The sequence below is a fragment of the Takifugu flavidus genome, chromosome 13 (assembly GCF_003711565.1).
Source record: "Takifugu flavidus isolate HTHZ2018 chromosome 13, ASM371156v2, whole genome shotgun sequence".
In the NCBI taxonomy this organism is placed as follows: Eukaryota; Metazoa; Chordata; class Actinopteri; order Tetraodontiformes; family Tetraodontidae; genus Takifugu; species Takifugu flavidus.
Genome location: NC_079532.1, coordinates 10,380,258 through 10,406,956, shown reverse-complemented (window position 1 = coordinate 10,406,956; position 26,699 = coordinate 10,380,258). Strand labels below are relative to the sequence as shown.

The 26,699-nt window shown below is 53.8% G+C and overlaps 3 protein-coding genes across 4 annotated transcripts in view; 1 reads left to right on the top strand and 2 right to left on the bottom strand.

Annotated features, from left to right (window-relative positions):
* Positions 1–275, bottom strand: part of il34 (interleukin 34) — a 7,986-nt gene extending 7,711 nt beyond the window's left edge. The window contains exon 1 of one of the 2 annotated variants that reach the window (XM_057051502.1): positions 36–275. The gene's annotated coding sequence lies outside the window, so the exon portion shown is untranslated. The remainder of the gene's footprint in view (positions 1–35) is intronic. The other variant, XM_057051503.1, reaches the window with a different exon arrangement.
* A 7,994-nt stretch (positions 276–8,269) lies between these two features.
* On the bottom strand, positions 8,270–19,814 carry sf3b3 (splicing factor 3b, subunit 3). Its single transcript, XM_057052246.1, is given in 28 exon segments — positions 8,270–8,755; positions 8,826–8,930; positions 9,002–9,145; positions 9,639–9,737; positions 10,673–10,885; positions 11,246–11,371; positions 12,818–12,882; positions 12,885–12,973; positions 13,779–13,984; positions 14,064–14,238; positions 14,357–14,511; positions 14,689–14,811; positions 14,884–15,027; positions 15,162–15,317; positions 15,469–15,624; positions 15,695–15,846; positions 16,099–16,171; positions 16,621–16,716; positions 16,783–16,948; positions 17,037–17,140; positions 17,220–17,357; positions 17,446–17,558; positions 17,708–17,849; positions 18,013–18,185; positions 18,515–18,685; positions 18,755–18,910; positions 19,045–19,230; positions 19,655–19,814. Coding segments are annotated over 27 exon segments (3,651 nt in total). The 5' UTR covers positions 19,115–19,230; positions 19,655–19,814; the 3' UTR covers positions 8,270–8,614.
* Positions 19,815–21,241: 1,427 nt separating this feature from the next.
* Positions 21,242–25,194, top strand: zgc:158868 (uncharacterized protein LOC791147 homolog). The gene is made up of 7 exons (XM_057052247.1): positions 21,242–21,562; positions 22,151–22,205; positions 22,844–23,040; positions 23,367–23,412; positions 23,481–23,599; positions 24,675–24,785; positions 25,016–25,194. The coding sequence occupies exons 1-7, from the start codon at positions 21,371–21,373 to the stop codon at positions 25,127–25,129; spliced, it is 834 nt and encodes a 277-aa protein (XP_056908227.1). The 5' UTR covers positions 21,242–21,370; the 3' UTR covers positions 25,130–25,194.
* The last annotated feature ends 1,505 nt before the right edge of the window (positions 25,195–26,699 follow it).

Here is a 26,699-nt window from a genome sequence, read left to right as displayed (position 1 = left end):
CCTCAGAGACCTGCTGAGGAGCCAGGAAAACACACCTCACTGTGGGACGGGGTCCTGCTCCTGGGACAGATCCAGTCCGGTGTGGCGCTGGGCTGTGAAGAAGAACCTGAGGATAGATTCACCCGAGAGAGAGAGAGAGGGGGAGAGAGAGGGAGCGATGCTCACAGAGGTCCAACAAACATCCTCGCGGGTGCTGAGTCCGTAAATGAGGGTTCAGCTCAGAGGGACACAGAACCAGTCCAGCAGAATGAGGCAGCACTGAGAGAGGAGGAGGTTTTGCAGGACTTGTTCCCTCCTCCTTCCCTCCCTCCCTCAGCCCTCAGCCCCCCCAACACACACACACACACACACACACACACACACACACACACACACGCTGTTGATGCCGAAGCTCCAGACCGCCTGAAGCCCTCCAGAGACCGGGCCACCCAGCCAGGGACGCTGGTCAGAGGGTGTTTAATAAATGATGAAGACCCAAGGAGCTCCGCTGTCCTCCTGCAGGACCTGGGACGCACGCCACAAACCTTTGTCACCATGGCAACCTCTCTCTGAAACTTGTTAGCACGGTGAAGTAAACGATGCGATTCGCTTCGTGTCCGTAAAAGCGACACAAATCTTTCTGTCCAGGCTACCGTAGACGCACGAGACCCTGGCTAGCAACCACAGGGGTCCACCTGATCCACCATACGAGAGCATGTCCGGATCCTTCAACATTTCTTTAGTACCTGAAGTTTCCAGAGCCGGCAGGTTTAGGCTGGTGGGCGTGGCTTCGCCAGCAGGACCGTTTGTCTGTCAGTGGGATCTCGGACCTCTGAGAGCCGCCAGGAGAGCTTCACTTCTTCGTTGGTGGCCTCCAGATGGTGAGAACATGGAGACTGCAGGTGTGGACGGGAGGCTGTGAGGTCAGCAGCGTCTCGCTGATGGGAAAATATTTGATCTGAGCTCTGCCATCACCTTCATCATCACCACCATCATCACCATCATCATCACCACCACCATCATCATCACCACCACCACCACCATCATCACCACCACCACCACCATCATCACCACCACCTTCATCATCACCATCATCACCATCATCATCACCATCATCACCATCATCATCACCATCATCACCATCATCATCATCACCACCACCTTCATCATCATCATCTTCACCATCATCACCATCATCATCACCATCATCTTCACCATCATCATCATCATCTTCACCACCATCACCATCATCATCACCATCATCTTCACCATCATCATCATCATCACCACCACCAAACTGTTTTAATAACCATGGGTTGTTGTAGAGCAGCATCAAGACCAGGCTGACGTGAGGGTTCCTGAGACGGCGTTATGAGGTTCAGCTGCAGCAGGAGGTCGTGGAGGTCCACTCTAAAACTCTTCAATATGCTCACAGCAGACAGTGAAGAGGGAAATCTGATCAGACACGTGAAACAGCCTGATCTGATTAGGGGTGAGTAGAGAGCAAAGCAACTGCAGAGAGGCCTCAGGCCCCCACAGAGACCTGAAACCACCACAGAGGTCTGACAACAACACCTCTGGACCCGTGGATACTTCCGCTCAGGAGGAACTCTGAGGTCCTCAGACTCACCAGACTGGAGCCACGTTTTCTCAATCTGATTAGAAGCTGTGATTAACTGCGGACGTTCCTGCATCAAGCAGTTATCAGAAGAAATACAACACGTGTGATGAAGGTTTGATGGTTAAATGTGTTGAAATCAGAAGTTTCTCCTCCGCTCCCCCGAGGAACTCCTCTCCTCTTTGCTCCTGCTGCCTCCTCAGACCAACGAGGACCAACGGAGCCCCAAGCACAAGGGTTCGCTTCTGTTTCTGCTTTTTTCAATTAAACTGCAAATCAAATCACATTACAGTTATTTAGAGTTCAGAATCACAAACACTGCCCCCCCACCCCCACCCCCACCCCCCTGCTGTCGTGAAGGGCTTCTTCTGTACAAGGAGGGACCCAAGGGCAAAATAACTCGGATGCCAGATATTCGCCGAAGTATTTCTCCATGGGTTCCTCTTCCATACAAGAGAGGAGGAGCAGGTGGCTGGACGGCGGTGGAGAACCTGGAGCAGGTCAATGGTGGTGAGGAGGCAGGACCAACACATCGTGATGCTCCTCTGGAACCTCAGAGAGACCTGTGAAAAACACTCTCCAGCTGGTACGAGTATCTGCTGCCCACAGTGAAGATGTTCTGAAGATAACTATGGTGGAATCCTCATCAACAAAGCAGCCAGAGGGTTTTCATGACAACAAGCTTCGGAACATAAGCCGACTCCAGGGATCGATTCCGTCTACCAGAGATGTGCTAATAGTTGGCAAGGTGTCCCTCAGCAGCGTGGTTGGGGTCTAGGAGACAGGTTGTTGCATAAAGACCCTGGTGAGGAGAGTTCCCCGAGGCTGGTCGGAGTAACACTGTCCAGGCAATCGTCAGGTTTCATTATATCTGAGTCTACAGACGAGAGCATCTTCAGAAACTATCTACTGGGTTTGGGATTACAGCCGACGGAGGTCGAGAGATCCTGGTAGATCTTCTCCCTGATGTTCAAAGATTTGTAAAGACAGAAGCTGATGACATCATTGATGCAGATTAACTGATTACAGTGATCTGGATCCACCTGTCTTTTCCAAATGAGCCTCTTCAGTTTAAAATGTTCTCATCAACATCTTAAGTGACAGAGTTTTATTTGGCTCTGCATTAATGAGGGTCTCAGGACCAAAACAAACCCCTCGGCCCTCCGGTTGGAGCTCCACACCAGCTCCTCCACCACAGGCTCCTGAGGGTTGGCCCTGGCCCACCAGCTGCTATTCTCAGGGCTTTGAGGCTTCAGGACAAAGGGTAGCCTGAGCCGTTTTGTCTGGACCATAATTTGAGGATTCCTGGAGGTCAAAAGCACCAAATCTAATCTCCTCTTCTGAGATCTGAGAGGAAGCGAGGCAGAAGCTCCCGTCTCTGTGTCCAATTATGTCCCAGGAGGACGTCAGTCAGCAACAGGGTGGTTGTACGAGATGAGCAGATTTAAACTATTCACTCTAGAGCAGGGGTGGGCAAATCCAGTCCTCGAGGGCCGGATCCAAGCCAGACTTTCTGTCCTATAGGTAAACACTTTTACCTGGGGTTCCGCCTGGGGTTTCTCCCTGGTAGGGTGCAAAACCTGGCTGGGTTCCAGCCTTAGTGGATTGGACTTGCTCATCAGAGGAGCTCAAATCCATTCCTTGAGGGTCGGATTCTAGCCAGGATTTGCATCCTACCAGGCAGGAACTCTTTTCACCAAGTGAGGCGGAACCCCAGGTGAAAGGGTTTACCTGTAGGTAGAAGGTCTGGCTTGGATCTGGTCCTCAAGGACTGGATTTGCCCACCCCTGGTCTAGAGAGAGCTACAGGCTGTCCGTCCATCTGTCACCCAACGACCCATCCCTCCCTCACCCATCCCTCCATCATCCATCTGAGGAGCAGAACTTGTGACGTAGACCACTGTGGGACTTTCAGAGGGTTTTTACTGCGGCTCTTTGTGGTCTTGCTCAACTGTTCCACCTGTGGTTTGTAGCTGTTTTAGAGCCTGATTACAGCACCACGTCGGCCACAGTGTGAGTGAGCAGAACGCCACCGCCGACCTGGAAACAGCCACGTTGGCACATGACTGTGGCTCCACTCCCCAAGGGAATGTTCTGGAATGTTCCAGATGAGTCTGGAGAATGTAGCAGAGATGTTTGATAGGAGGTACCAGAAGAGTCAGACAAGCTTAGAAAATTGGATTTGGGCTCCAGATTATTCTGCTGCTCCTGACCTCGGATCACTGGCGGGATAGACTGTTGCTATGGAAACCGATATCAGTCTGGTAGACCGACACGCTGAGCCCAAACAGGCCGCCGCCGTCAACAGTCGGGTAACGTGGTCGAATTCATACCAAGCAAACAGAAACATCCGACTGGGAATACCGAAGGAACGACAGCCCTCCGCAAACACACTGAATCAGCACCAGCCACACAGGAAGTATCTTCACATTCATGGTTTTCCCACAGGAGCAGCCCTCAGGTCACAGGTCAGCCGCTGGACTTCCAGAACATCCAAGACAGGCGTGAGAAGGAGCTGATAACAGATGTTGTCTTCATCCATTCGTCAGCAGTTTGTCCAACAGCTGCTGACCAAAACCTCTGTGACCACACAGCAGATGCGAAACCATTAGAGGTCTGATCAACAGGATCTTCTAGACCACAAATGACAACAGGAGAGCTAGATGTTCCGTCAGCCCAAAGGGCTGTTACAGAGCCGCATCCTGCCCACGCACAGAAACCTGATCCCATCCTCAATGAGACCTGGCGGATGGTGACTGGATGTATCAAGACATCCCTGTTCTCTGCCTCTACACCCAACCCCCAACCCCAACCCCAACCCCCAACCCTACCAGGCTGTAGCTGCTCCTCTGTCTAGAGGGGGGGGGGAGGTAGACCCACTTTAAAGAACCACTGAGCCACCTCCTGCTTCATCACCGGTGGCGGCTCACCTTCCAGGACGGCCTTTGAAATGTGTGAGTGGCCCCACATGAAGAACCGAGCATCTTCCAGATCTAACAGTTTATCCATAGTTAGTTAGTGAACATGGAAGTTAAACGGCTACATACGATCTTATTTGGGCTACGTAAGTGGTCACTGTCACTCGGGGAGGAGCCTGTGGAAGCAGCCGCATGCAGGAGGTCTGGAGCCAGACCCTGGGACCCATCAACCGTCCGATCACAGCAGCTAAAATCTTAATAATGAGGACAAGAAAGCATCAAAGCCTCAACGATGGCAGGCTGATGAGGTGGGTCACACGTGTTTCAGTGGCATTGATGATGACGTCCATTCAGGGACATCAGAACCCTCTGAGGGGGTCTTCTGGATCGCCACAGTTCCTGGAAACATCAGGAACATCTGCACCTTCCTCCAGTCTCTGGAACACGTCCAACAAGTCCCCCCTCTTCTGTTCTCCTGGTCAGATCTGCTCCTCATCTTACCATCTTTCTCCCAGTGAGGAACGGGCCCAGCCTCCCAGCTAAGAGGGCCCCTTCTGTGTTGCATTAGTCTCTTGCTCCAGGGCTCCAGATCCCAGATCCCCCACCATCAAAAGCAGGTTGGGTTGACCCCCAGTGTAGCGGCTCCATCGTGCAATTGAGGGTACGACTCCATCTTCTCCCTCTCTACTGCCGTCACGCTGGGATCTCGCCTCGTCTTCTCTTTATTCCTTTGGGGTCACGGGGGGGTCTACGACGGGCCCAGGTTGGGTCCCCCCCCGGATGTGTCCCCAGTGTACTGCAGGGCCCTATAGGAGGTATTTGTGAGTTCGCTACCTTGCTCGAGGGTACATCGGCAGTGCTCTGAAGGTGCTCAAGTACCTTCCATGATTTGTCCAAACCAAGAACCCTTCTCAGCCACTGGATCTGGGTCTGTCCAGATGCTGGTCCTGCCAGGTCATGTCCCTGTCCTTGGACACATCTTCCTGCCTGGACCCCAGAATCCTCCTATCATGCAGATCTTATCAAAGCATTAGCTTAAGCTAAGGCTAGCTTTGTGGCTAACTCTTCTCTTTCTTTAATTCTACTTTAAGTTGTAATAATTCCGTCTTTGATCTTTTCTCCGGAGGAATTATGGAGGTTTTCTTCCATCTTCCACCTTCTTTACTGGATCAATTTGATGCTTTTTCTTTCTCCATATTTCATAAATTTCTGAATCTAATAAAATTTTCACCACAACATTGTTTGGATGTAAAAAAGAGTTTTGTTTTTGTGGCCAAACCCACAGAAACGTGCAGCTGTTCATGATGAGGACGTGAATCACGACTGTTTTCCTCCTTTTACTCCCATCAAAACCACCAAGAGTCAAACAACCGAGTCGCTCGACTCTTCCAACAGTCCCAAACCTCCACCGGGCCCGGGGGGGGGGGCAGGCAGCAAAATGTGAATGTTCACGACAGGACAGGCGTTCCCATTTTAATGCTAGCACAGTTAGCATTTGCTGATGTGGTTTGACTGAACGAGATTCGTGCTGCGTTCATGAGCGTCTGCAAACTTTGGACCGGATCAAGACAAAAAGGAAGGAACGTTCATAAAAATGTATTTTTAGAATATAGTTGAGATGAACAGCTATGCAGGAAAGAGTGAACTCATAATACCGTCAGCATGATGCTACACACGCACAACGGCAAAAGCATGCTAATCTGACAGGATGCTAATTTAATCCTGCTGTGATGCTAAAATTATGTGATGACAGCTGCTGGGGCTTTCATGCAATCTGGCTGTAACACACACACACACACACACCACACACACACACACACACACACACACACACACAGAGCTATATTATAAAGTACTTGTGTTGATAACACCTTCCAGATGTTTTGCACTAATGTAAAACATGGCAGGACTCCATAGCTAGCATGGTAGCGGTGAGAGCTGCTAGCATGCTAGCGGTGAGAGCTGCTAGCATGGTAGCGGCGAGAGCTGCTAGCATGGTTCCTTTTGACACTCTAGATGACACGATTGTATCGTCCCACCTGGACCAGCGTGGCGGAGTCAAACCTGCCTGACCAGGAGGGGAGAAGCAGCCACGATGGACTGGTTCTACTGGGCCAGAGAGGATAGAGGGACTGGTTCTACTGGGCCAGAGAGGATAGAGGGACTGGTTCTACTGGGCCAGAGAGGAGACGGACTGGTTCTACTGGGCCAGAGGGGAGACAGACTGGTTCTACTGGGCCAGAGGGGAGATGGACTGGTTCTACTGGGCCAGAGGGGAGACGGACTGGTTCTACTGGGCCAGAGAGGAGACGGACTGGTTCTACTGGGCCAGAGGGGAGACAGACTGGTTCTACTGGGCCAGAGGGGAGACGGACTGGTTCTACTGGGCCAGAGGGGAGACGGACTGGTTCTACTGGGCCAGAGGGGAGATGGACTGGTTCTACTGGGCCAGAGGGGAGACGGACTGGTTCTACTGGGCTCTCGTGCAGACACCAGACTCCCACTCTGAGAAACTCTGATTCATCTGACTTCAATTTCAGCCTCTGAGGCAACAGAACCTCTGAAATGTTTCTGGAGCCTCAGAAGAATCAGCCGTTCGTGAGAGGAGGCCAGCGTGCTCAGAACCTGGTCCACAACCCGCTTGGTGCAGTTGTTCTGGTTCTACCGTCTGTGGCTGTGATGGAGTAAGGTGAACTTTGACCCCACAGCCGTGCTGGAGCTCCAGGATCTTCTCAGGCTCCGCTCTGATTTATGGCTGCAAACATCAAACTCTGATCTTGTGCAAGAACCCGAGCAGCTTCGGTCAGGACGGATCCACGAAACCTCCCACGGTTCCGCCAACAGAGGCTGAGGGACGTCTGTGGATGCTGACGGAAGCTGTGATCTGTCTGTGTTCGTCTGTGATCGTCAGTGTTCGCCTGTGTTCCGTCTGTGGTGGTCTGTGTTCTGTCTGTGTTCGCCTGTGTTCTGTCTGTGGTGGTCAGTGTTCTGTCTGTGATCGTCAGTGTTCTGTGTTCTGTCTGATGGTCTGTGTTCTGTCTGTGTTCTGTCTGTGTTCTGTCTGTGAGCCCTCTGACAGCAGAGCACCTGGGAAAGGCGGAGCGCCGGCTCCCTTTCACCATCCCGGGACGTCGGCGCTTCCCGTGTGATTAAGTTAGCGTGATGTCATCGAGCTGAACTTCAGTTGCGGGAAAATCCCAACCAGATGTGGCTCCGGCCGGGATGAAGCTACTCTGTTGGGTCGGGCTCCACAGTAGCTGGTAGCATGTACAGGTGTGTAGCAGGCCCAGAGGTCAGGTGATCGGCTCCATCAGGGGCAGCTGATCCAGGATCCAGGAGAAACCATGAAGGAACGTTGAGTAACTGGAGCCAAGAACCAGGGACCGAACGTCACCGGCCTGTTCTCCAGGGAACCACCAGCCCCTCCAGCTTCAGGACAGCAGGACAACCCTGCACCCAGTTCTGGATCTGAAGGGACGGTCTGAAGCTCCCCCCCATCAGGCAGGTCCAGAGACCTTCTCCAGGACCGCCAGGGCCACCATCTAAAGTGGGTTTATGGTGTAACTACGGCGTGTTTAAAGGTCACTGGTACTTTCCCAGCACGTGGAGCCGAGCCAGTGGGAAAGACCAGTTGGACTCTGGTCTCTGGGAGAGCCGGCACGCCTCCAGGGACCAGTCGCATCACTCAGAAGAGGCGGAGCTGTGACACACCTGCGGAGCCACCAGGCATGAAATGATGCACAAACACCTGAGCCTTAAAATGAAAATAACAGCTTTATTTACACCCCCCCCCAGGAATGCTCTGGGCCGGTGCTGAGGTCGGGGATTTTCCCACCGCCCCCAGAGTTTAGTCTGAGGTCCAGAACCTCAGACACCTTAATAATCAACACAGACAAAAATGGACAAAATCAGGTAGAAAAAGACAGTTTTCCTCCAGGAGGGGGGGGTCCACCGGCCCCCCAGGAGGGAGGGGTCCACCGCCCCCCAGGAGGGAGGGGTCCACCGACCCCCCCCGACAGTTCACACCTTAAATAGAAAAGACCGCCTAGACTAAAAACCAGGACCACCTGGTGGGACCAAGCGTCTCTGAGGGCCCCCCCTTAGAAGGCGTAGCGGGTGCGGATGTCCTCCAGCTTCTTGGAGACCTCGGGGGGGGTCCGGTCCAGCTCCTCGGCCAAGCTCTTCTGCTTGTGGGGGTCCATGCTGTTGAACTGCTCGCACAGATCTCCGTCGATCACGTTCTGCACAAGAACAGGACTCAGGTGTGTGTCCAGGTGAGGACGCAGGTGGGCCACACCCCCGGGTACCAACCTTGACCGGGAAGTAGTAGGAGCGGAAGCTGAGGTGGTCTCTGCCACACAGGGGGGGGAACTCGGCGCGCATGTGCATCTCCAGGTGCTGGAAGAAGTCGTGGTCCTGCAGCAGAACAGAGACGTTAGTGGGTGGGAGGCACCTGTGTCTGCAGGGTCCCGGGTCCCGGCTCCTACCTCGTGGGACGTGAACGGGACCAGGATCCCGATGCCTCCGGACAGGGTGGTGTAGACCAGGGACTCGGAGCCCCCCGGGATCAGCGTGGTCTTCTGCAGGGACAACACCGTCTCCCCCACGTGGTAGTTCATGGCCACCTCCGCCTGCAGACACCCCAGGAGACTCTCAGGGGGGGGGGCACCTCACGACCCACATCCACCCTCACTAAAGCCAGAACCCTGTCCCGTGCCCCCCCCCCCACAGACCACCCCATATCTGCTGGGGTTAGAGGGTCTGCTCAGACCTCCTGAACTGAGGTCGTCTGACCTTTCTGAAGAACCTGGGCCCCCACAAGGTGGTGCAGAGAGGGGGGGGGGTGGATGAGCCCAAAGGTGAGGAAAGCTTTGGGGGGGGGGGGGGGGGGGCGCAACAGCCCGACCTTTATCTCCCAGGAGACCTTAATCAGATCTGGGTGGAATGCACATAAATGGATCTAATGCAGCTTTCACTTAAGCTTCTGCACATGACTCAATTCCCCCCCAGCATGATGGGGCGGGGCGGCGCCACGGTGAGGGGGTCAGAGGTCACGTTGGGTCACGCTGGAGTAAAGCAGCAACACCTCCACCTGGGCTCAGGTGGGGGGGGGGGGGGGCTTACCTTCTGGGAGGCTCCGTTCAGCAGACCCCTGTCCCACAAGGCCTTGTTGCCCGTCGGGTCCTCATCCACATCATCACTGGTGTTGGGAGGGAGACGCACCTGAGGAGAGGAGGAGAGGGGTGAGGAGGAGGAGTGGGGGCGGGGGGGGGGAGTGGGGAGGGGGTGGAGAGGAGAGGGGGGGGAAGGAGTGGGTGGCGGGGGGGAGGGGGGAGGAGAGGAGAGGGGGGGGGAGGGTCTGGAGGGGGGAGGCGGAGGACGGGGAGTGGGGGGGGGGTGAGGGGGAGGAGGAGGAGGGGGGGGAAGGAGAGTAGAGGAGAGGGGGGAGGAGTGGGGGGGGAGGAGGAATGGGAGGGTGGAGGGGGGGTAGTGGGGGAGGGAGGAGAAGAGGGAGGGGGAGGAAAGTGGAGGGGGGGCGGAGAGGAGGGGGGGAGAGGAGGAGAGGAGGGGGAGGAGGAGTGGGATGGGGCGGGGGAGGGGTGGGAGAGGACGAGGGAGGGGGGAGGAGAGGGAGGGAGGAGAGGAGTGGGGGGGGAGGAGAAGAGAGTGGGAGAAAGAGGAGAGGAGGAGGAGAGGAGAAGAGGAGGGGTGGAGGGGGGGGAGGAGGAGAGTGAGGAGTGGGGGGGGAGGAGGAGGAGGGGGGGGGGAGGAGAGGAGGAGGAGAGAGGGGAGAGGGGGGGGAGGAGGAGGGGAGGAGGGGGGGAGAGGAGGAGGAGAGAGGAGAGGGGGGGGGGAGGGGGAGGAGGAAGAGGAGTGAGGAGGAGGAGGAGGAGGAGGGGGGGGAGGAGGAGAGAGGAAGAGGAGAGAGGAAGAGGAGAGGAGGAGGGGAGTGAGGGGAAGAGGAGAGAGGAAGAGGAGAGAGGAAGAGGAGAGAGGAAGAGGAAGAGGAGAGAGGAAGAGGAGAGAGGAGAGAGGAGAGAGGAAGAGGAGAGAGGAAGAGGAGTGAGGGAAGAGGAGAGAGGAAGAGGAGAGAGGGGAAGAGGAGTGAGGAAGAGGAGAGGGAGGTGTAGGCCCCGCCCCCTCCCCCCCCCACGTACGATGCTGATGTTCCCGAACTTGTCTGCCGAGGCCATGGTGTCGTAGTCCAGCAGGCAGGCGGTGGTGACCCAGCGCGGGTAGGTGTCATCGGCGAAGATGATGAGCTGGTTCTCGTTGCGCCGGTACCGGACCCAGAACAGGCTCTCCTGCACGTCGGTCACGATCACGCGCTGGCCGCTGGTGTGGATGCTGGTCACCAGGTTTGGGATGTGCTGAGGAGGACATCAGAACCATCAGAACCGCGCCAGTCCAGAGCCACCTCGCTGACCCGGAACCTGGCCTCAGGCCTCCACGAGAGTCATGTGACAGGAAGCCACGAATGGAGCGCGTGGAGAATGAGTGCGAGCTGTCATTTAGCCCGGTCCGCTCCGGTTTCACGGACAGGGAGTGGTTCCGCCGACCCAAAGCGGACCCTCCTGCCGCAGTGGACCCTTGGCTGTTGCCAGATGACCTTTGACCCCACAGGTCAGCTCTTTGTTGCGTGCTGACGGTTCTGATGACTGATTCTTCCCATTCTGGCTGGTCTTGGACCTAAGGTTCTGAGGGGGGACGGACCGCGGGCCGACACTCACCTTGTTCTCACACTTGCGGAGCAGCTTCTTCTTGCCCATGTCGTAAATCCTCAGCAGCTTCCCGACTCCCACCAGAACCCGTCCCTGAAACGGAGCGATGGCCAGAGGCGCGTCCTCCACCGGGGTCTGCCGGAGACAAGGCACAACCCGAGATGAGGACCGTTGGGGGCTGACTGAACCGGGTCGGTACTTTCACAAAGCTGCGTCCCGACACTGAAACGTCTGCAGGATTTGGACCCTTTGACGAGCAGTTTGCTGCACCTGCTGCTGCTGACCCGGCAGCTCCGACACCTTCAGAGGTCCACTGCTGACGTGGTTCTGACCCAGAATCCTCAGACGTGACACACTGCTCCCAAACCTTTAAAGTGGTTTATGTGGTCGGGAAATTCCTCCACCGACAGAGCCGGAGCCAAACGGCGCTGAGTCACGTCAGCAAACAGCCGGCGGTCGAGCTCTTCCCAGGCCGGGTCGGCGGGGGAGTGACAGCAGCAGAACCCTGCAGCAGCAGCAGAACCCTGCAGCAGAACCCTGCAGCAGCAGAACCTGCAGCAGCAGCAGCAGAAGCAGAACCCTGCAGCAGCAAGCAGCAGAACCCTGCAGCAGCAGCAGAACCCTGCAGCAGCAGCAGCAGAACCCTGCAGCAGCAGCAGCACCCTGCAGCAGAACCCTGCAGCAGCAGAACCCTGCAGCAGCAGCAGAAGCAGAACCCTGCAGCAGAACCCGCAGCAGCAGCAGCAACCCTGCAGCAGCAGCAGCAGAACCCTGCAGCAGCAGCAGCACCCGCAGCAGCAGCAGCACCTGCAGCAGCAGCAGAACCCTGCAGCAGCAGAACCTGCAGCAGCAGCAGCAGCACCCTGCAGCAGCAGCAGCAGCAGCACCCTGCAGCAGAACCTGCAGCAGCAGCAGCAGCAGCACCCTGCAGCAGCAGAACCTGCAGCAGCAGCAGCACCCTGCAGCAGCAGCAGCACCCTGCAGCAGCAGCAGAACCCTGCAGCAGCAGAACCCTGCAGCAGCAGAACCCTGCAGCAGCAGCAGCAGCACCCGCAGCAGAACCTGCAGCAGCAGCAGCAGAACCCGCAGCAGCAGCAGCACCTGCAGCAGAACCCTGCAGCAGCAGAACCCTGCAGCAGCAGAACCTGCAGCAGCAGCAGCACCCTGCAGCAGCAGCAGCAACCCTGCAGCAGCAGCACCCTGCAGCAGCAGCAGCACCCTGCAGCAGAACCTGCAGCAGCAGAACCCTGCAGCAGCAGCAGCACCCTGCAGCAGCAGCAGCACCCTGCAGCAGCAGAACCCTGCAGCAGCAGAACCCTGCAGCAGCAGAACCCTGCAGCAGCAAGCAGCAGAACCTGCAGCAGAACCCTGCAGCAGCAGAACCCTGCAGCAGCAGCAGCAGCACCCTGCAGCAGAACCCTGCAGCAGCAGCAGCAACCCTGCAGCAGCAGCAGCACCCTGCAGCAGAACCCTGCAGCAGCAGAACCCTGCAGCAGCAGCAGAACCTGCAGCAGAACCCTGCAGCAGCAGCAGAACCCTGCAGCAGCAGCCTGGAACAACGGTGGAGCGAGAGGAACCCACCTTGTGCACAAACTCCAGCTTCTCCCCTCCGCTGACGAGGCGGTACGTGTAGATGAACCCCCCCCCACGGACTTGGGGTTGAGGATCATGTCTCTGGCCACGCCCACCAGGACGTACCAATCGTCTCCTGTGTTGGGGAAGCGACACACGGCGACACTGAAACGAGAGGTGAAGAGGGAAACTGAGAACCAGTGGGGGGGGGGGGGGGTGCTGTTACTCCAAAGCCCATCTGGAGACCAGTGCAGGAATGTTCTCGCTGATCCACCAACACTGGAGGAAACAGTCATCTGGAACTTCCTGTGTGCAGCCTTAATTCAGATGGATGCAGGACGCAGCCACACAGCTCGTTCAATGGAGTCTGGAGCAGATTAAAGGCCATCTGGGGGGGGGGGGGGGGTCACTGAATCACAGCAAACTACAATCACACACTCGATGTCAGCCCAGGCTTTGGTCCTGACATGTCACGCCCCTCCCCTTCCATCAATCAGCTTCCTGCTGGAAATTGTGGTTTACCAGGTCGTACCGCGCCTTTGTCGCCCCCTGCTGGCCTGGGGGGGGAGTACTGCGTCATGTATGCACCTCCAGCGGGGAAGAGGCCGGCGTGGGCCCTCGAAAGTAATTAATTTAATTGTTTGGACAAATTTCAAGTTGAGCTGTCAAGTTGGAACAACGCATGATTAAAGTAGCGAGGACCCCAGAGAGGGCCCGGCAGGGGGCCCGTCAGGGTGCAACAGCGAGGCAGACGTGTTTCCAGACAGAAGAAAGGAAACCACAGCCCACAGAAGTCCTGAGAGCTGCCCAGGCAACAACAGCAGCGTCTGCTTCAACAAACATCTGCTGCTCTGCACATTTTTTGGCCTGTGGTTTTCTCCTGTGGCTCGGACTCTTTTCCCACCCCCACCCCCACCCCGGCCCCGTGACCCGATCACCGTGGCCCGTTTGCACGGCGCTGCCGGCTCACCTGAACGCAGCCTCGTTCTGCTCCAGCTGCACCTGGTCCAGGGTGACGCCCTGTATGGGGTTGATGAGCCGCACCAGCGAGGCCCACTGCCCCGCCCCCGCCTTCGGAGCGCCGAAAATAGCTTCGGGAAGATTCTCGTTCAGGAAGGCGGCGGCCATCTCGGCGGCCAGCTCTCTCTCGTCCTCACCGGCGGCCTCCACCATCTCCTACAGTGGCAGCAGAGACAAAGAGGGTGAGCTGATGGGCGGAGGCGGCCCCGGGCCCCCCAGCACTGACGCGTCACACCTCGGCCATCTGCTGCTTCCTCTGAGCCTTGGTGGCCTCGGTGTAGGCGTTGTGGTCGCTCTCGATCAGAACCAGGTTGTTGGTCTCCGGGTGGATGACAAACTTCCTGGGAGTGTACTGCAGAGGAAACGCCACCTGGTTGAAGACGGCCCCCAACTTCTCCAAAGCCAAAATTCTGAAAAGGTGAGGGGACAAGTCACGTGGTCACCGCCGGCCAATCACGCGTCTGAGCAGGGTCGCGGTCAGACACCTGCAGAAAGGTCAAACATGTGGCTCTGCGGTGCGTCACCGACCTCAGCGTGTTGGTGGAGATGGCCACGATGCCTTCAGGACACTGCTCCGAGGCAAAGCCGGAGGCGTACTCCAGAGTCTCATAGGAGAGGGGGGTCAGGTGGAAGCGGGACTGGTAGGAGTAACTGAGCCAGGAGCGGCTGGACATGGCCAGAACCTGCAGGATCACAGCAGAGCGTTGGCACGAGCTAACAAAGGTCGAGGCCAAGCGTTCCCCTCCGAGGCAGGAACGATGGGACACGGATCAGAGCTAACTTCTCTTCTCTTCCGGGCCACTACCTAACCCTAAAACTTAGCGAGCCATGCGAGTAATGCAGAAAGGTGGCAGACGTACAGCCTCCTGGCCCTGCATCCTGACTCTGAAGAGTTTGACGGGTCGGGAGCCCAGGTAACGTGTTCTGGTGTCGGAGAGGTCGCCGGTCACCGGGTCCAGAACCGTCCTCAGCAGCACCCCGTTCTGAAACGCAGGTCACAGCGATGAAGAGGGAGCCTCCGCAACATCTGTGCTGCCATCACAACAAGCAGGTACCTGGAGGCCAATGTTGAGGTAGAGGAAGCCCATGCTCCCCTTCTCCCCGAGCTCGTCCTGCTTCTCCACGCCACCCATCTCCACGATACACAGGCTCTCTGGCTGAGCGGGCAGCGCCTGCATGCTCAGGGGCTGGAGGCAGTCCTGGACAGGAAGAAGCACAGGAGACTCAGCCAAGGCCTCAGACACACATCAGAGGGACACCGCTGCTCGAGTCACCCCTCGTGAGCATGGCTCAGGCTGAGCCATAACAATAACGCGGCGGCTTCTGTTCTTACCGAAGGGTCCAGCGAGATGATCCGCACAGTGTTGTCAGCCAGCCCAACAGCCAGGAAGCGTGAGCGCTGCTCGCCCGGGGGAACGTTGGCCAGGCTCATGCACACCACGTCGGCAGACATCTCCTTCCGCTCCGTGTACTCGTTCAGCTGGCCGGTCTAAAGACAGCGGACAGGACAGTTCAGTCCTAAAATCTGAAGCAGCCAGGATTGAAAAGGAGGAACTATCCAAGAACTGCAACAGATAAAAGCCTGTTCCCCATCGAGGACCAGCCTCAGACCCATGGGCTGATCATCGAAGGTTTCTCACCGGGTCCATCTCAAAGTAGACCAGCTCCCCTCCGGTGAGAGCGATAACCACTTGTCTCTGATTGACAGCACAGCGGACGATGGTCTTCTTGCCAGGAGTCTTCCACTCGTTCACACGCTTGTCTGCACGGATGTGCCGGATGCCGTCCGGGTAGACCTGCAGGACAATCAGTGAGGTTTCAAAGTCTGAGCCTTCAGCAGATCCCAGCACGCGCGACCACGCCCACCTGTACGAGCGCCTCGTCACCCAGCAGCGAGCAGGACAGAGTGGGCGTGGTTCCCAGGAACCCGGAGTCCGTCACTTCCTCCACGGTCTCTCCGATAGACAGAACCAGAGTAGCGTTGACGAAGGACACGATGATGTAGGCGTCGAATTCATCTGAGAAGAACATAACAGGAATGTTTCTTACAGCTCGAGCATGTTTTCATGTGTTTTCTATGTTTGGTGGACAGTGTCTTCAGGTTCCTGTGTGCTACAGCTGCAGGTTTAACCATGAAAAGGTTCCCAGCTAGCAACACGGACTGAGCTCTGGAGCAGCCGTGTGCTGCTCCCGAGTCCTGTGAATAAGGCCAGATGAAAGCACTCATCCTACAGAACACACCTCTGGTGCCTCGATCAAAAAGCCTTTACCTTCCACGTGTCTCCGTACTGTCCACACAGCATTCGGGTTACCGGGCAGCTCTGACACAGCCATCTCTGAGACCTAGGAAACAGAACAAGGTCAAACGGAGCTTCTGGACCACGCTTGGGCTGAAGGTGTTGCAACTGTTGTTTCAGAGGGAGGAGGGGGACCAAGAGACGGAGCTCCTGGTTACACACTTTTGACCAGCAACGAGGCTGAAGCTGCTAATGTGGAGCTCAGTAAACATGGCACCGAGGCTAGCAGCGCTAACGCTAGCAGCCTAACAGCCCAGAGTGCTGAGGCTGAAGTGCACCTAGTACCAGTACCTAGTACCAGTACCTAGTACCAGTACCTAGTACCGGTACCTAGTACTGGTACCTGACATACATGGAATACCCAAAACCATGTTTCAAGCATGTCATAATGCTGAAATCAGAGAGATTCAAGACTCTTCAGATGGGATTCAGAGAAGAGACATGAACAAACTCATCATTTTTCCACAAGCGTCGGGTCCAAAGGTATAAACAGACCTCCAGTCCGTGTCGCAGGACCCTCAGAGTGGACCGGGGCCCCCGGCCACACGCCACATACAGCTGGGGAGTATCTTCGTTGGCCAGGTCAGCAATCTGCCAGAAGAGAGGAGAATCTTACATGGAAGTAAAGACGCCAACGGCTCGAGGTCCTTCACAAACCTGACAGGACATGATGGGCGACAAGCTCTCCTGTTCGTCCACCAGCACGAGGTTCTTCAGAGGCCGCGGCTGGAAGAAGAAGGTGTCTCCCTCCTCCAGCGGCATCGCAGAGGAGAACTCGGGCTCTTCGTCGTCGTCCCCCAGGTGGGCGATCTGGTAAAGGTAACTGACAGAACAACAGGTTGGTAACCACTAACCACAGGGTCCGGATGTCCCCCGGAGCTCAGCCACAGGTCCAGAACAGACACACTCACTGGTTTCCAAACTCCGAGGCCACAAACAAGAAGCCCGTCTTCAGGACACACATGGCCGTCGCCACAGGAATGGTGTCGAAGTATTTCAGCCGGATTTCTGTCACCTTCGAAGAGAACAACAGTTTTCTTCTGGTGCTGCAGCAGGTAGCAGGTGGGACCGCCTCAAGGTCAAAGGGGACTCACCATTTCTTCATCCGTTTCCAGCGTAACCTTGAAGATGTCTCCCTGTTCTGTCTGGGCCAGGAAGAAGAACATGGACTTGGTCTTGTGGGTGGCAGAACAGACGAATATCATCCCTCGCTCTGGGTCATCTAGGTCGTTCTGAGGGGTCACACAAGTGAAGGAAGCTCAGAAAAACCCTTGAATCTCAGTGCGGGTGTGAGCCTGGGTTCCTGTATGAAGCGCTCACCCTGCGGCGTGGGATTGGGCAGCGGATGTCTGGCTGGTCACCAAAGTTCTTGTAAGTGATGTAGTTTTCTGAGCAGATCAGAACTCCGCTCGGGCCGTCAGAACCACCAGGAACTGGACAGACAAGAGCCGGAAAGTCAGTAAGACGGCGCTGACCTCAGATAAACGTCTCCTTCACCAGGACAGTGTCCAACAACACACATGCTGGACAGCTGGAGCACAGCCGACTCCCGAGGAGTTTCCTGCCGTCGCGGAACACGTACCGGTGATGAGGAAGTTTCCGTGCTCCTCCAAGGCTTCGCTGTACTTGCGGACCACGTGGTTCAAACCCAGGTCCAGCTCGTAAAAGGTGAGCGTCTGCTGCGTGTTGGCAGCGGCTTCTCCCGTCGGGTCGTTGTCGGCTTCCTGAGAAAAAGAGTGTCCCCGGTCGTCAGTTGCTGCGGCAACCTTTGCTAATTATTAACAAGTGAAGACTTCACGCTGAGATCAGAGATACGACTCTCTCCTCTGCTCAGCGTCAGCAAACGGTTCTTGTTTGTTACGTTAGCATGAAGTTTGGGGGCCTCACCTCGTAGTCCATCTCCAGACAGGCGAACATGGGGTTCTCAAAGCCGACGTCCACCCCGACCACGTGGTAGACCAGCGTGTTGGCTTTGTGGGCCTCCAGTGGAGAGGAGATGGTCAACCTGGCAGCTGCATCTCTGTTGAGAATGTAAACCAGCTTCTGCTTCTCGATGGCTCCTGATGATCGGAGAGATGATGCAGAGACAAACCTCAGTTATCTGCACCTTAAACTACACGGGTTCTGACAACGACCCGTCGCGACGTGAGGAACAAACTAGCTAGCAGTGTCACTAGCGGTGAGGCTCCTCTGGAATAAAGACATAGATACAACAGCAACATCCTTCATCTACGAACGGGAGCGTCTGGAAAGCGTTCCAAAGCCACGATGACGTCATTGATCGGATCGGTGAATCGAGACATCACGGCTGATCCGATACAGCCGATCAGATCGGCAGAGAGCCCAAAGCTAAGTGCTCTTCAAATGTATCTTGCTACGAAAACCTCACCAATCATCACAGCTCTGCCTTTTGGGTCGACCGCCAGGAACTGTCCCGGGACGATGCGCCGACAGCCGCTCTTCCCAAAAGTTTCCTGGTGGATCTTCTCAAACATATTTTTGGAGGTGTGGTACTCCAGGATGACAATGCGACCGCTGTCGCTCCCGATGACGATGTAATCTGCAAACAGGCATTTCAAACAATGGCACCAGACTTTTGGCGGGAGCTGAAACAGCTGTGGCCACGCACCTTTGGTTCCTCCTGTGAGTCTGAAGGCCATCAGGGACCGGATGATGCCAAACACCTCCATCGTGAGCAGCGTGTGCACCTTTCCTGTGTTAGCATCTGGGCGCAGCAACTCTAAGATCTTCCCCCTGGAAACAACAATCTCCTGCATCTTGGTTCCTGTGGAGACACGGTGCCATTTTCAAAGATACGCTCGTGTCACAACCTTCGGCGGTCAGGAACAATTTGAAACGTGTGCTCCTGTACCTGTTGCTGGCTAATTAGGCTGCTCAAGGGCAAATGTGCCACCTCACCTGAGAAGTTGCCATGGATGGCGTGAGTGATGCCAGTAGATCGCTGGAGCGTGATGTTGTACAGAAACATGGCTCTCCTGGCTTTGGGTTCCTCAGGGGCTGAAAACAGACAACCGAACCCTCCTCAAAGCTGAAAGATCCAGCGGGTCAGTCAGTCCCTGGTCGAGCTTGTATGGATGAACAAAGCTGCAACAGAGTCCAACAACATTCACATTTGCGTTTCTACAAGACATGTCTTCATATGGCCCTAAAAATAAAGAAAACCATACTGACTGCACTTCTGCTGTATGTTTGCATCCGCTCCACGAAGAACACTAACGTTAGCTTAGCATTGCACGATAACTTATATCAACTTAAATACCCATCCCCCTCTCGCTTGGCTAAACGTCCAGTAGCAACACATTTCCACCAGTTTAGAGTACAAAAAAGTGCGCACAGATTAAATATGCGGTTGATACTTTTGTACTACGCAGACTGAGAATTCATTCATTCCATTCATTGAAAGCTCCCGGTAAAAGCGGGACTACGTATTTAACAAAGTACTCGATTTAACAGATACAGTTTCCCTGTAATTGCACACGCGCCACGCATCCTAACAGAAGAAAATTACCGTCGTTTTTGATAAGATGCTTTTGATGCGAGATGGATTTCGTCTCATTTGCAAGATTAACTTTCCTCAATTTCTGGCCGGTCGACGACAAGGCGCCGTTTTGGGGTCCTTCGTCCACGATAATAGCGTCACGTGAGGCGGCCGACGCAGTGCCTGAACAGAAAGAAGACGGGCGCAGTGGCGCCAAATCTCCAGAAGGTGTCAACAAAGAAAAAAGAATGAGATCAATAAAGAAACGATTCTAAAAAGACCAAAGAATAAAATGTGTTGCTGTCGCTTGGAAAATCGCTCTTGATACCAATATTTTAGAATCACTAATAGTCGCAATTGTGTAGATTTGTAATTGTATTATTTTTGAAGGTTTAGTTTTAAATGTAAAACTCTCGGCCTTTTATTTTAATTGATGTCGTCATAGGGTTAGGGTTAGGGTTTAATTGATGTCGTCATAGTTTAAATATACACATTGGGGTCGTCTGCTGTTAATGCAGCTAAGCCATAGCTATCCAACAGCTGAACAACTGAGAATATGACCAAATTTAGCACAATGACTTATCAATCATTGCCACCACCTGTTCAATAAGCTGTCAAATAGCCACAATCATCTTAGCGCTCCACTGCTAGCATGCTACCACCTTTTTGGCATTTGTCCATGCTAAAGGACTAGACGGTTGGGTGTCCCGTGATGTCTATGTCTGCTTCTCATAGTGTCATTGGTAATACAGTGCCAGCGCTTTTGGAACCACTCACCATGAAACTCGTTAAGCGAGGAAGAGAAAACCGTTTAAAGGTTTGAGGAGGACAGCCTATTAGGAACAGGGGACGGCTGGTTGGGCGAGTATGAGGCTTATGATTGTCCCGAACTGGAGACTCCTAGGGCCGCTGGTACAGCGTGAGAGCAACCCTCGTGAGCTGTTTCAGTTCTGACTGCATCTGTTCAGGCTCAGTGCCATCAGAAGGTACAGAAAATAGGGATTAAAACAAAAAAAACAACATTTCTACATTAGCCTCACACCCAAAAGAAAAAAAGAAGATGCAAACCTGTATTTCAAGTGCAGCTGGTGGCTCTTTTGTCTGGTTTTCACTGACTAGCATCAGGTCTGTGTAGATTCTGGGGATTAACCACCAGGTGACACAGCAGATTTGATACATCATGATTTTGTTAGCAATATTTCGTAGCACACTCTTCTTAATTCTTAGCTCAGACCTTGCTGGAGGCCAGGAGATCTAAAATTACCCATTGGACTATTAAATTAACCACAGAAACCACAGGATGGCATTAGTACGCCATCATCTGACCATGGGAGTGTCAACAACAGCCTACTGCTGGGACTGATGACTTCAGATCACATAGAAATGCTAAGGACACATTCACGGTAGGGTCAGGGTTAGCGCTGCGTCCTCCTGCCGTGTCCTTCCCAGTCTCCACATTACTGATTGACAGCAGACTTGGTTAACGTTCGACACGTTCTCCCGAGTGAAATGAGGCTAACAGCAACCTCAGAAAGCTCAAGCAAGTGAGTCGCTTGAAGTATGAACAGCCTTTCACCCAGAGAGATTAGCGAGGTAAAGGTTGTCCAAACATGTCACATGCGAGTAAAAGGTGCCCAGAGGAAGCCAAGCCCAGCGCTGGAGCTGCTGGATCCACAGAGACCCAGTTCATGTTGAGACACACCTAGTTTCTGAGGACACCAGCACATATATAGCTGCTGCGGGGCGATGCATACGTTCAGGCTGTGGCGCTCTGACACCTCGTCTGCTGACATGTCGCTCACACTGGGAGGGAACATTTTTGTGAGCGGGTCCAACAGAGGCATCGGTCTGGAGCTCGTCAAGCAGCTGGCTGAGAAGACCCCCGAGGACACCTGCATCTACGCTGGCTGCAGGACGCCTGACGGAAGCAATGCACAGGTGGGAATTAGGGTTTTACCACGATTGACAAGAACGTCTCGATAGACAAGGACGCGGGCGGCTGATCATGCAGCACAAGACAGAAGACAGAAGAAGACCTGGGAGACCTGCAGAGCACCAGGAGACCCGCAGGGCTCTGGTGTGGTGGGTGATGAGGCGTTCTCTCATGGAGAGGGCTAAGCTGTTCCAAATATTACCCCCCACCTGAGAGAACAGCTCGTCCAAAGCTGGTCCGTCTGTAGGGCAGGTCCGTCCCCTCTGGCCGAGTGGCTGCCGGCAGCACCTTTCAGGTTTAACATCCCAGCTGCCTTAATTGTCATTGATGATCGGATTTATTAAAAATTAGGTGAGCTGATTTTAATTGTTCTAGTTTTATTAACATGAAAGAACCACTCCAAGGCCCTTGAACTCCTGCACCACTTTGACGTCCTCACCTTTCATAGAAACTCGTAGCCATGCTGTGCTCATTTTAGCCGACTAAGTTAGCTAGCCTTTATAAAAGCATCAATGTAAAATTTGTCTGCCTGTTTGACCATGTGACTTGTGTTCTCTGTTTCTCCGGGACTCGTCTGTACCTTTTCCAATCAGGCCCTGAGGGATCTGGCTGCACAGCATGCTGGGAAGATCTGCATAGTTAAGCTAGGTAAGAACATCACATGTTACCCTACGGTTATTCCATTGTAACTGACTGCAACACGTTTCTGACTCAATGGAGGCAGGAGCGCCCCCTGCTGGGTCTAGATTAGTGAGGAGGTGCTGTCAGACCACACCCTTCCACTAGATGAAGAGATTCATTTCTGTGATTGGCTGATTTTCTTCTTCAACTGCAGTGGTGATGATGATGATGATGATGATGATGATGATGATGATGAAGATGATGATGATGATGATGTGATTGATTAAATCAGACCTCATGTGAGAACTCGCCGTCTTCTTGTTTCCAAACGAAATATTTGAGAACGCATCGAGCTGCGTCCCAGAACTCCACGGCCACTCATCTCTGCCTGTTCCTTTCATGTTGCGCTGAAGTTGCTTTGATCTTTGCTGAAAGCTCATCTGCTGCTCCATACGTGAACATGTGAGGAGCAGCTTAGCAGGTGTTCAGGGTGTCGCTCAGGGAGTCGTACGTACGATGGTGGGAACTGTCGTAAGGCTGAATTAGCTAACGAGTCTTCAGCAGAAGTTCCCTCGTGTTTTAGAGAAATCGGCCACAGTTTTGGACAGAAGATCAGGTCCGGTGGCGTCGGGGTGGCCTTCATGGTTCCCCTCATCTCTCTGCAGAAATGTCAGATGAGGAGAGCATCGCGTGTGCTGTCCGGACCGTGAGCGAGAAGGTCGGTGCTGCCGGTTTGAACCTCCTCATCAACAACGCCGCCATCGCCAAACCAGCAATACCGGGAAAATTATGCGACACCAGCAGACAAGACATGATGGAAGTTTATGAAACCAACGTGGCGGGACCATTTCACCTAACAAAGGTTGTTGTCTCCATTTTCTTCTGCTTTTTCTTCTTGGGTCATGTGATGACATCTGCAGGTGGTTCTGAGTCCGAGTGGACGACACATGTGATTGTGTTTTCTGAGGTTATCGAGGGGGAACTTAACCGGGATGAGAGGTCCCAGCATGGAACCCTGAGGAACTCCAAACCTTCTGGTCCAAGCAGTTCTGTTCTGCAGCCCTCTGGGTTTTCTGAGATGTTCCTCAGGGTTCAGTCCTCGAACAACTTTCAGATTTTAGGGTATCACTCAGGTTTTCCCTAAATCGCAGCCTCTGGGACTGACTCAATGTCTTCTTCTGTCTCCAGATGTTCATTCCTCTCCTGCAGAAAGCAGCCGCCTCATCTAATCAGGGTACAGCGAGAACAAGACACCTAAATGGGAGTCTGAACAGCTCCTTCATGACTTCCTGTGTTCCTCAGGTGATGAAATGTCCTGCAGGAGGTCAGCAGTCATCAATGTGTCCACCCTCGGAGCGTCCCTGGGCATGATGCCAGAGAGCTTTCACATCGCGCAGTTGTTCGCTTACAGAAGCAGCAAGGTAAACATCTGGAGAGGGCTGGCACCTGAACACCTGAACACCTGAGCACCTGAACACCTGAGCACCTGAGCACCTGAACACCTGAACACCTGAGCACCTGAACACCTGAGCACGATAGAGTACGACTCCTTTATGGGTCGCACAACTGGATGTCAGACTACAGCTGATTATCAGACTGGACCACAGGAAATTGATGTTGGAACACAGTCATCTGTTGGGGGCTGGGCTGAGGAGCAGAGGGTTCCTGGTTCAAGCCCCACTGTGGAGGAGGGCAGAACACTGCAGGGGCACTGCTGAGGTGCCCTTGAGCAAGGCACCGAACCCACAAATGCTCCGATAGGGTCCTGAGATGAGCTGGACACTGATCCAGGGTTGGACCTTTGTCCACCCATATGTGCCCCAGTATAGCACTAAGGAGTTACTGGGAGCTGGAGTCAAGAAAGAAGGGATTGGTGGAGAGCTGGAGCCTTGAGACAGAAGGTCCTTGTTCCGGACTGAGAGGCTGATGTTGTCTTCTGTACCGCCAGAGTGAGGCGAGTCCTTGTTCAGCAAGGCGTGGCACAAGGTTTGAAATGAACAGCCTTTCACCCTGAGAGGAGCCTACAGAGACTACAGAGATTAGTGGTAAAGGTAAAGGTTGTCCAAACAGGTGACATATGTGCTAAAGGTGCTCGGAGTTACCCAAGCCCAGCTCTCCGGGTCGACCGGTTCCACCTGGATGAAGAGGAACAGCAGCTACTGACAGCAGTGTATAAATAGCTGCTGCGGCATTCCGGCTCCTCACATGCCACATGACATGCACTCATACGGGGGAACTTCTGGAATGTTGCCATTCAAAGCAGATTTTATGTGCATTCATTCTGGAAACTTAGCATAAAGGTGGCGTCCGTCGTCCATATGAGTGGCAGGTTCCTGATGAAGGTTTAGAGAGGACAGCACCACACTAAGAAGCACAAAACCCAAAGGTGGAGAGGGAATTCTTTTCCTGACCCTTTAGTCCCGTTTCTGTGGTGTTCCTGACGCACAGGGACCAGAGCTGGGTTTGTAGCTGTACCTGACTGGTTTCTGTCACTAGGCGGCCATGAACATGCTCTCCTGCTGCTTCGCTATGGAGCTGAAGAGCCAGAAGATTCTAGTGATGGCCCTCCACCCTGGCTGGGTCCAGACCGACATGGGAGGAGACCAGGTGAGCTTTAGTCGCACGCGTCTGCGCCTCCTCAGAAGGAGCAGCACATTTGGAACTGTACTGAATGTTATTGTGTTGGTGACGCAACCATGGAAATGATGCTAAGTTTAGCCTGCTAATATTTCAGGTATGTTTCCACAAACTGGCGCCGTTCTGTCCAGAATAGGATGTCGGTAGTGGAGCTAGCTGCTAATGCTGTGTGTGTGTGTGTGTGTGTGTGTGTGTCCCAGGCCCCTACAAGCACCCATGACAGTGTTCAGGGCATGCTCAATGTGATGTCATCGCTGGGCAGCAAAGACACGGCATCGTTTCTGGACTGGAACGGTGACACCCTCCCCTGGTAGCCATCGCCATAGCAACTGTGAGAGAAGGTTAAATGGCTGACAAATAAAAGCTGGCATTAAAAACGTGTGTTGTTTGATGAATGTGTCCAACGTAATCACCTTGGGTTCCACTGGCCATACAGGCTCAGTGTCCCGGAGTCCACCAGGTTTTAGGGTGACTCAACAAAAGTAGGACATCATCAGCATAAGGAGACATCTTCTGTTAATGGGACCAAGCTTGGTGACCGTGGAGCATTTGGAAGAGCAGACACAACCCAAAGCCCTGCTCCCTGTAGTCCATGAAGAAGAGTGTGTGTAGCGTAGCCTGACCTGAGCATCCACATCACGTCCCTTCTGTCCGCCGGCCTTCATTAGCTCTTGTTGGGTCGTTTAAAACGGCAGGTTTGAGGTTATTGGAACCTCCTTTTCTGCTGAACCACCAGTCACATCCGCTCCCCGACCAGTCAGACCATTAACAGAGCGTCTTCAACGTCGTGTATCGACGGGGCGCGCTAGTGTGAGCATGAAGTTTTGATCACCCGCGCTGTTCGTTCACTAGACTCAGAGTAACCCTAACCCTTGCTAGGGGGAGCCGAGCAGCAGTTCTAGCTTCCTCTGTCAACTCTCGTTCGTCTGCTGCTCGCTCACCTCTTTTATTGGTGCGAACAGAATGGGTCTAAACAGGGTCTCGTAACTCATTGTCTTCTGACATCTTTACAAACTTCTCTAATCCTGACCAACAGGATACATCTGGTTGCTGAGCTTGATTGTAAGCAGCTTCAGCACCTTTACGAAACACTCTCATGTTCTTCTTTTCCTATCAACATTCCTCAAACACTCAAAGTCTACATACAATAGCATTTAAAGATAATACTAATAACAACAATAACAATAATTCTTCTCACATTTCCCTCCTGTTTATCGTTAAATGCGTCTAGATTCTCATCATCAGTATTACATCTTTACATTTTCATGAAATTTCAATGCATTACTTCATTTTCCTAGAAACACATTTCTTACACTCAGGGTTCAACATGTGTACAGCTTAAGACATCTTGAACATTTCTTTTACATCCTGTATTACATTGATCCATTCTTCTTCTGATTCCTCTTCATCATTGTCCAGTAGAGATCGTTCTTCCACCTGCAGCAAAGTACTAGTAACAACTGATCCCACGAGCCGGCCAATGCAACCCCGAACAAGAGGTACTACACAACAAGCTAGTATGGCTAATACTAGCAGCACTATCCCTATCATCATTCCTATCTTGAACAGTAGTTCCCTCCACCTTGACAGCATTCCTGTAAGCCATCTGGTGGGGACTACCATCATCAATCATAGCTCTCTGTAGCTTAGTTAAATTTCTCAATGCGCTATCTATCAGGTGACCGTCCGCATCATTCTCTGGGATGAACGTACAACAGTAATCTCCTACCATTGCACAAACTCCTCCCTGGGGGGCCGTTATGAGATCTAAGGCCATCCTATTCTGCATGGTCATCAGTCTTAGCGCTGTCATTTCTTCCTTGACTCCTGTGAGAGCAACTTTTGTCAAATTAGTAATACTTTCAACCTGTAATCAACTGTTTC